Source organism: Mustela erminea, chromosome 17, assembly GCF_009829155.1.
Source record: "Mustela erminea isolate mMusErm1 chromosome 17, mMusErm1.Pri, whole genome shotgun sequence".
In the NCBI taxonomy this organism is placed as follows: Eukaryota; Metazoa; Chordata; class Mammalia; order Carnivora; family Mustelidae; genus Mustela; species Mustela erminea.
Window position 1 is genome coordinate 66,694,507 of NC_045630.1, and position 10,527 is coordinate 66,705,033.

The 10,527-nt window shown below is 40.6% G+C and overlaps 1 protein-coding gene across 1 annotated transcript; it reads right to left on the reverse strand.

The window, feature by feature from the left end:
- Positions 1-617: 617 nt before the first annotated feature.
- Positions 618-1,550, reverse strand: LOC116575956 (olfactory receptor 10J1-like). Its single transcript, XM_032317573.1, has one exon. It carries the CDS (start codon positions 1,548-1,550, stop codon positions 618-620), a length of 933 nt encoding a protein of 310 aa, XP_032173464.1.
- Positions 1,551-10,527: the final 8,977 nt, after the last annotated feature.

Consider the following 10,527-nt stretch of genomic DNA (forward strand, 5'->3'; position numbering starts at 1 on the left):
TGTACTTCCTTTCTCCTCCACCCCAGTTCCTCTTCCTTTGGCACCCCACATGTGAAACTCGCATGAACAGGAAACTCGCAAAGGGTTCCTAGAAAATCTCTCTAGAAAGTTCTTAGCTCATCCCAAACCCATTTCCTAAAAGATATCTCATTTTTGCTCTGCTTAACCTTATTAAAACCAATGTGATTAGTTTTTGGCACAATATTGTTTCTAGTAACCACTTGTTCAAACATTCACCTTACGTTAAAAGAAGATTCAGTCATGTATGACTTTAATGTGGTTTGTACTTCAGCAAAGTGGACCGGTCACTTTAAATTTAAGCTTGAGATGAGCACTAGATCACACTCTGACCCTGTAATTATCTCCTGGAATAGAGCCAGTAGGTGTCTGTTTACAGGTCTGCAGGGTAATTTATGTTTTTATTGTGTTAACAAAGAGGTTGAGGAAGTGAGAATCAGTTATTAGAAGCTGGCCCTCAGCTTCAAGTCACTTCTGCTTTGGCCCTGGCTGTGATGTAGGAGATTTCACCAGTCACTGGAAACCCTGACTCTATAGCTTTACCTATAAGCTTCCATCTGGAAAACATGCATGCCTATGTATAGGGTGGAGATTTCATCTTAGGGAAGGGATTTCCTACCCATCAACCTCCTCAGAGCATCCTGGACTTCTTTGTTTCTCAGACTGTACACCACAGGGTTCAGTAAAGGTGTTATGACTGTGTAGGTCACTGAGATTAACAGATCCTGATCCCTGTTGTCCTCAGACCTGGGCTTGAAGTGGGCAATGGAGGCACAGCCATAGTGGACAATGACCACTGTGAGGTGGGAGGCACAGGTGGCAAAGGCCTTCTTCCGGCCCTCAGTGGAGGCGATCTTGAGGATGGTGGCGATGATGAGGATGTAGGTGATGAAGATGAAGGTGGAAGGGGCTGTGAGGGCCAACAGGGTGATAATTAAGGTCAGGATATCGTTAAGGATTGGAGCAGCACAGGCTAGGTCCAACACAGGTGGAACATCACAGAAGAAATGCTCAATCAGTGAGTTGCAAAAAGACAGTCTGAAAATGGCCACGGCCTGAATCAGAGAGAGCAAGAACCCTGAGGCACAGGCCGAGGATGCCAGGATGGTACAGACCCTCCAGTTCATGATGACTGAGTAACGAAGAGGGTTGCAGATGGCCACGTAGCGATCAAACCCCATTACTGCTAGCAAGAAGCAGTTGTTGATGGCAAAACCAAGGAAGAAAAAGAGCTGAGTCCCACAGCCCACCAGGGAGATGGACTGGCTCAGACCTACAAGGCCAGAAAGCATGCGTGGGATAATGACCAGGGAATAGAAAGTCTCCGACGTGGAAAGAACACTTAGAAAGAAGTACATGGGGGTGTGGAGGTGGTGGTCGATACGGATCACAGTCACAATGATGACATTGCCAGCCAGAGTTAGGATGTACACGATCAGAAACACAATGAAGAGTATAAGTTGATGCTCATGGAAGTTGGAGAAACCTTGGAAAACAAATTCTCTCACCTCTGTGTGGTTGGCCATCTTCATTGAGGATCTCAAATCAGAAAGGTAAAGAGAAGGTCAACACCATCCCTTCATAAGAGAGACCACCCGTTCCTTTGTGAGCACACCGTCAAGAACAAAGTTTCAGTATCGCAAAGACCCAGCTCAGAACTTCTCAAATCAACTGTCTTTTCCAGGGACACGGCAGACTCTGTCCCAGAACTGATGTATACATGACAGCGAAAATCCGAGCAATGTTATTCGAAAGTTTGAGGTAAGGCATTCTTTTCAAGGACAACTGACCCAACGTGTTGTCCATGAAGTTGGTCTCAAAAATTTCTTAAAACTAGATTTTCCTAAAATATTACCCACATTCTCAGACCACAATGTGATTAAGTTAGAAACTATCACAAAAAAACTTGAAAAATTGGAAATGTTTGAAAATCTAACCTATGGTTCGAGGAGGAAATTATAATGGAAATTAGAAGTCTTTGGAACAGAGCGGTGACAGGAGAATCACATACCACAACACGTACCTTGCATTCAGAACATTATTGAAAAGAAGTTAATCATTGAAAATGGCTTGTTTGTGTTTTAAAACTGAAAATTAATGAGAATCCATTCTAAGAAGTTATTAAAAAAACATAAAGTAGAAGGAAAAAAACAGCAACGATGAAACAGATGTGAATGATAAAATACAGAAAATCCATAAAGGTTCAAGTTTATAAACTTTAGGTAAACTCATGAAAATCTGACCAAGAAAAATAAGTGAAGACATAAACTCGATTATGAATTAATAAAGGGACAGAAGCTTCAGACTCAGAAAGATGAGGAGTAACATTATGAACAACTCCTCCTCCACAGGTTTTTAAACTTCAATGAAATGGATAACTTCTAGAAAAAAAATTATCAATATTGAATCAAGAAGTAGAAAACCTAAAAAAAAAAAAAAAAAGATATAAAGACAGTAGCGAAAAATCGACAAATACATCTCTCGGCCTAGAGAAATTTACCACTACCTGCTATGAAACCTTCAAGGATAAGTCGATTTCAATGTAATACAGATTACTATTTTAAATAATAAAGAGGAAATCCTCTCACCTCATTTTATGAAGCTGGAATTATCTTGACGACAAATTAAACTCGTAGAATCTAGAGCCAATCTCGTAGATCTAGAGGTAAAATTCTTGATGAAATATCATCAAACCACATCCAACAATGTGTAAAATGGGTACATGACCAAGTTGGTTTTATTTCAGGTGGTGAAATTTGTTTAACATTTCAATAATTCAATTGTATATTTCCTCCAGTAAACTGTTCAAAGGGAAAAAGTGACATGATTATTTCAATAGCTGTCCTCCAAAAAAGCATTTTTAAAATTCAGTGTCTACTTGTAAGAACCCTTAAAAAACTAAGGATCAAAGATGTTCTTTAAGCTGATAAAGCATGTGTACAGTTTTGCAGTCAATATATACTTAGTGGTGAGATACTGAAGAGTTCTCTTCAATATTAGGAGCAAGATAAGGGTGACTGCTCTGTCCACTTCTCTTCAACATTGCACTGAACATTCTGGCCAATCCAATAAGCCAAGAGAAAGAAATTAAAATTATAAGGATTAAGAAGGAAGGAATTCTCTGCAGATGATGCTATTGTGTACATAGAAAATCCAAAAGAAACTGCTGATAAATTATTAACATTATCAAGAAAGTTAGCAGGCTTTCTGGTACAAAATTTAGGTATAAAAATCTATCAAATTTCTATACTTCAACAAACTGATAGCAAATTAAATTTAAAAGGACTGTCATTCATAATAGCTTAAAAGTATAAAGTACCTGGGAATACAGATGTTTATGAAGAAAATCACAAAACCTTAGTGAAAGACACCAAAGACTGGAGTAAGGGAGTAACAGACCCTGCTTATGAGTGGGAAGATCTGAGATGGTGAAGATTCCAATTAATCAAAAATCTATGAATTCCTAGATCTATGATTTATGAATTCTCTACAGTTCAATCAGAATCTCGAATGGATTGTTTTGGGTTGGTTGGTTGCTAGATTGCTAACTGATACTAAAATTTATATGAAAGTACAGAGATCTGAGAAAAGCTAGAACACAAACACAGGAAGAGAAGATTTGCCCTTCAAACATCGTTACTTATTATTAGGCTGTAGTAATTAAGAAGGTGCGGCGCTGGCACAGAGATAGAGTCACACCAATGGGAGCAAACACAGTTCTGAAATATGGGGACTCTTCACACCAGAGCTGGCGTTGGAGGCTGGTGGGAAGCACGGAGTTGTCAATTAAGGATGAAATTGTTGGTTATCTGTATGGGAAAAAATGAAATCAGATTGTGCCATACAATTGAAACATTAATTTCAATTGTATTAAAAACCTAAGAAGAAACAAAACACTTCATGAAATGTTTAGAAGATCAACTTGGGGTAGCAAAAGATACAGAATATAAAATAATGATATATTCTGGTACATAAACATTAACTTCCATTTTTTAAAACAAATTCCAAAAAAGGAAACAAGTTAAGATATTTACAACAAAACCAGGTAAAACACTAGTGTCTAGGGTATCTAGAGCTTTAACCACAAAACGAAAAAAAAAGATCAGCTTAATATAATGATTTTAAAAGTGTATAAAAATTTCGTATTAGGGGAAGCACCGATGACATGTGGACAGACTTTTAACATCATTAGTAGCCGGGGGAATGTAAGACCGCAGACCACAATTTCACACCCATCAGGCTGCAGGAAATCAAAGCTATTACAGATAAAGAGCAGGGGAAGCTCCTGAAGAGAGTGAATTGATAGGATCATTTTGGAAAACAGTTTGCTATTACCTGTCCGAGTTGAGAACGAACGGGTTGTGGGAGCCAGTGATTACACCGTCAGAATTTAATCCGGAACAGCTACAGAGACACACAAAGTTAAAACAGCTTTGTTTATAATAAGGGGGGAAAAGCGCTGAAATGAACCAAATGTTCTTCAAAAGCAGAAAGGATAAATTGAATAAACCCACAATATATTACAGAGCATCGAGTGAATTAATTATAGAGCATGGGTGGGCAAACGACACCCCATGGCCCAGCAGTCTGCTTTGTAAATAAAGCTTTATTGGGACACGGTCACACCCACTTGTGAAAGTGTCGTGTGGATTGCACTCACCCTGCGACAGTGAAGCGGAGGAGTCCAGCAGAGACTGTATGTAGGACCTGCGAGACTAACACGTCTACTCCCCTGTCCTTTACAGGAAAGGTCTACAGACTCCTGCTAAAGATGGCTGAGGGCATGGCTTACATTTTCACATTTCAACTTTCTTGACCCTCAATAGAAGCCAGGAACAGGGGAGTGTGTGTGTGTGTGTGTGTGTGTGTCTGTCTGTCTGTCTTCCATTTACTTAATGTTCAAAAGAAGGCAGGGCTAGTAATATTTAGGGATAATCTGTTTCTTTATAAATGTGCAAGTGCTTTAACCTAAAATTGATGATCATGACTGGTGAGGATTTGAAGTCTTTGAAAGCAACATCTACGAGGTTCTAGATTTATAGAGATCTTCTGTTTCTTAGCCTGGGCAGAAGGTAGCTAGGTGTTTGTTTTGTTATTTTTCTTAAAATGCACATTTATTTTTTAAGCTATTTAATGCACACCCTATGTTACAAAAAACCATTAACATTATACATCAAGAAGAGCGTTCATGCTACTATTAAATGGGAGAGATACCACAAAAACAGTAAGGATCGTATGAACCCAATATGGTAAAGGAAGTAAAAATCTATATCCATGTATTTATGAACATGTCTGTATACAAAAAAAGACTATGAATTTACAAATGGGGGTGCCTGGGTGGCTCAGTGGGTTAAGCCTCTGTCTTCAGCTCAGGTCATGATCTCAGGGTCCTGGAATCAAGCCACACATCGGGTTCTCTGCTCAGCGGGGAGTCTGATCCTTCCTCTGCCTCTCCCTCCTCTCATGCTCTCTCTCTCTCTCTCAAATAAACAAATAAAAATCTTTTTTAAAAAAAGAATATATAAATGAATACATGGGACATTTGTAAACAGAAACTAACACAATATTTTAAAACTTTTTTGTGTAGCTTTTAATTGATGCATATGAAAATTATGTAATTCAATGGAAAATAAATTACAAAACAGGATGTGAGAGATACAAAATTACCTAATTACACGAAAATGTGCATAGGAAAAAGCTGAAGGGAAATCATTGAAATGTTAGTAGTACATGATTCTGCATAGTAAAATTATGGGTGGATTTTTGCTGTCTCCCGGATTTTCCAAAGTGTCCACAGGAAATATATATTATTTATGCAGTGGGTTGGAGGGTAGCTTCAGTTTCTTTTAAGTGTCCCTTGGGGTCGTTCTCCTCACCATTTTTCCATTGAGGCATCTCTCCCACCTTGATTCTCTCAGCATCTCTCATTCTTACATGATAACACTTGTCACATTCAATTGAAATGATTTATTATCTGGCTTTTCAACTAGATAGTACCTTTTTGGATGACAGATCATACTTAGTCGTTTCTGTATCCCCAGAACTTAGCTCGATTTTTGGCATATGTCAAGCCTTTGATCACTGTGTCAACGGAGCTGATAAGTGAAGGAAAACTCTGGAGGTGCTTCTGAGCTGAAGGAAGAGCCCACGCCTGTGCCAGATTCACCCAGGCCTATGGACACGGACAGGTGGAGACAGAACCAAGTACTGAAGGATTTCCGAGCTGGAGGGAGTGAGAGGTGGAGGGCATGGACCTTCCCATCAAGGGCAATTCAGACACAGGGAGCTTGTGAATTACTCAAGCAAAAGACAGAAATGTGGCATCCACACAGACAGGAAGGGATAGAGTCTGCAGGCTCATCAAGTGGCAGAGGTGAGAGACGCCCAAAGAAAAAAAAGACATGAAAGAACAATATTGGAAAACATGGCTGGATGAACGGAATGTTGGCAAATCATCATCATCCACGCAGACCATTCACCTTGGGCTAGTTCTCCAGTCCTCAATCGAACTTTTGGAGGATAGCCCTTTTCGTAAAAGATTATAGAAATTTATGGGAGTTTTTCTTTTACATTTGACAGTTTCCTTTTTTCTTCAGTTTCCTTTTCTACAATGTGGTAGAAATGTGGGGGAACTTAGTCCCAGAAAGGATAAAGGACTCCTGATAACACATTCAGTTTACGGCAAAGGGGTGGGGGCAGCTCTGCTTGCCCTGTACTGAGTCCTTTGGTCTAAAGAGACCTTAACCTTGGAGGAGAGCCTTTCTGCCCCTGCTGAGCTACTGATAGTGTAACTGACACAAAGACGTGGGTGAGCCTTCTTTAGGAAGACATTAAGAAACAGAAGAAATCACTGTATCTTGTTCTGAGTCTTTGATGCCTCTGTAAAAGAACATGGACTTGATAAGTATGACCCAGTTTCCTTTTTGTTCCTAACATACTGACCAGTGTCTAGAGGGGAGGGCAAGGCTCAGAGGAATTGGCGTTCCCTTTCTTTTTTTTTCTACTGCAAGTGCAGCTTCTCTTTCCCTAGAGTCTCCAGCTCCAACCCAATTCACAATTCACATCCTCATGTCTGTCTGTCTCTCTCTTTCATACACACACACACACACACACACACACACACACACACACACGGATTCTGCTATGTCTATTTTTCTGGAAGTAGTGATCTGGAGGTCCCTGTGTTACATTGCTAAATGAGAGCAAGGCAAAGAGCCTGACCTTGGATTAAGCATTAAGTAAAGGGAGTCAAAGCAGCATAAAGATTAAGAGACTGATAGAAAATTGTCTCAGGTCATTAGAAACGATAATGTAGAAACTAGCATTTGTTTAAAATATATACCAGTCTATTTTTCCTTTAGGAAGAGACCATGCACATGCAAGAGAGAGAAAAAGAGAAAGGGGGGGGTGTTGGAGGGGCAGAGGGAGGGAGAGAGAACCTCAAGCACACTGAATGCCCAGTGCGGATCTCCATGTAGGTTTCGATCTCACGACCCTGAGTTCATGACCCGAGCCAAAATCGAGAGTCTGAATTAACCAAATGAGCCATCCAGGGCCCCCAAATACATGGCAGCCTATTAAGACAGGCTCCATAGTTGAAAGCTTAGTAATTAACCTACAAGGCAATAAAATACTCTGGCATTATATATGGAGAATGTGAATCTCTGGAAGGCAAACGACTCTCATCAGACTTGCATATGTAGAGATAGAGAAGACCAGGTGTGAAACACAAGTGTGCCTCCAAATCCATACCCTTGCTTGGAATCCAGACCCTGCTGAATGGACGTCCAGACATGAGGGTCAGGTTATAGGGAAGGAGGCAACAGCTGTATGAAACTGCTTGACCCTCAGCCTCATTCACTGAAGACACAAGGGACATCAGTTGTAGACGACAGCTCTGGGATTAGCAAGGCTGTCTTATTTTCTCTCCTCCCTCTATGACTTTGAATGGATTCCCCCATCATTTGCTTATGGACATGAGAATACTCAATGTCACGTTATAAGCACCAGAGCTCAATCAGCCAACAGGTGAGACACAGGGGAAGTGCGAAACCCTAATGTTTAAGAAAATGTCAGAAAGCCAGAACAGGGAAAGGAAGAAGCTTAAAAAATTAAAAATCAATTCTTCTCTCTTGTGTTTTTGGTTTTTTTTTTTTGTACTAACAACCACTTACTTCTTGCAAAGTTGTCAAAGGACATGAGAGAAATTCTTTTACTTGCAGATACATCTGGACTTTTTAAAAAAAGAACGCAGAATGGGAATCTTCACGAGGCCTGTGAGGGAGATATTGAACCCCAGGCCTAGGAGTGCAGCATTTCCTGATGGTCTAAAGGAAGCTCAGGTGTGGTGACCCACTCAAGGCCTGCAGGACTGATTCGTCTGGCTTTAGCAGATCCTCTAAGCCTCTTAAAACCCTGTTCACAGACTGATTATGAATCCGTTGGATGCAGGACTCCAGGGACTTCCCCTTGAGGACCATTCCAGGGCACAAGGGGCAGCAGAAAAAGAGCTTGAGGCTCTGTCCCAGGGGCCTGATTAGGATCTTGGGCAATTAGTAGAACAAAACTCTACCTTTGTTTACTGGTTCACAAGAAGTGTTTGCGTTGTAGAAACAAATAGGTTTTGTCAAAATCTAAGGAAACACGCAAAATAAAATACATGCGTGTTATTCTATGCCTGAGGATCCTGCCTTAATTTATTGAAGTAACAAAAATTAATGCAAATCTACTTATGTTGCAGGCACTATGCTAAGTATTGGCAGTACAAGTATGCCAAGAACAGTCATGGTATTTGCTTTCATGGAGCTCATCAAGGAGGGAAGCCTGTAGATCTATCGCTTGCTAATCCATTGGGTGTCTTTCTGCAGATTAGTAAAAGGAGCCTCTTCTGGGCAGGTACAGCCTGTGTGTGCACCTCTTGGTGAGGAGACAATGCATTTTTGCAGCTAGGAAAAGAGCATCCATTCATATGGACAGAAGGAGCTCTACACCAAGGGTGTGTGACTTGTCAAGTGGACGGTGGGCTGCCATTATTTCACTCTTCACCTTAATTAGGCATCCTGGTGTAGTGTACAAAGTCCACACCAGGCGGGTTTCAAACATATAATCTTATCAGTAAATTATTACAAAACAAAAATAAACAGGGTTTCATGGGAGCGTCTAACAAAGGGGTCAAGTTTTGGTAGTCTAAATGAGCAATTCTCTGAGCAATGATTCTGAGCTGGGGTCTCTAGGTGAATGAGGGTCAACCAGGTGAAGTTAGGGGAGATAATTAAATACAGAAAAAAAACCATGAATGAGGGACTAGATAGATTATTGATAATGATTCACTCTAAGAACTGAAACAAAGCCAAATTGTGCCAGAGAGCTCGAGGGAGAGATGAATTTAGAAGGTACTAGAGGATGTGAGCAGGGGGGTCTTGTAGCACTTGAAGCTTGTAGGATGATGTGGAGCCAGCAGAGCTTTTAAAAAGGCAAATAGCACACTCAGATGTGGATTTCAAAGTGTCTGATGGAGAAGCAGAAAATGAACTGGAGAAGAGCAAGTCTGGAACCACGTGAGGAGGCGGCCGCAGTTGTCCCGTGCAAACATGGCGGGACCTGGGACCAGGTCCCGGGACCACCAGCTCGCTGGGACAAGTAAGACCAGCTCATAACAGGCATCTGACGGTATGTGGTCAAGTAACCTGCCTTTTCCAGGACTCAGAGTGATTCAGGAGGTATTTCTCAGAACAATGTCTACCTAGAGAAAGAATGTATGGTTCCTAGGATATTGCACTGTGATCCTCCTCTCGGGGCCTGATAGAATCCCGATTTAATTCCTTATAATGGAGAATCACAATCTCTCATCCAATTCCTAGACTGGAGCCCATTCACAGAATTCAGGTCAGGGCTCTGTTCGCCAGCCCTAGATAATTTTAAAATGTATTGATACTATTATATAGATTCTAAAATGTATTGTTACTAGTATAGATACAATTTATATTATAAATGTTACATGGCTATCATATTGTTACTATTATATAGATCTATATCATGTACATTACTATTACATAGTTTCCCTTCCGTTTCAGGCTTTGGAACACCATAATCAGTTAGATACACCAAGGAGCTCTGTAAGCAAGGAGTTCCCGTTACTACGCTACCTCTTTCCGTACCCATACATAGTCTTTACGTCTGATAGATTTGTGATACCACTTGACCTTTGACTCATTGGGCCCCATTCTCCCTGTTGAAATCAGGGAAACGTCCACTGGTAATATCTCATGACTTCTACCACAGGCTGCAGGGACCAGACACTATTTGATTTTTGCTCTCACGTCCATATTTTAGTTCAGCAACCGAGAGAACTGTAAGAGCTACTCCTATCTTCTTGGGAAGATACATTGCGTACAAAATCTCTAGTTAAGGGCACACATCAATACATGCTGCCTGTCTGAACATTGTGTTTCTTTCTCCTCTAACATATGTAGAGTAAATCCCTGCACAGATTTCTCTAGTTCTCAATGT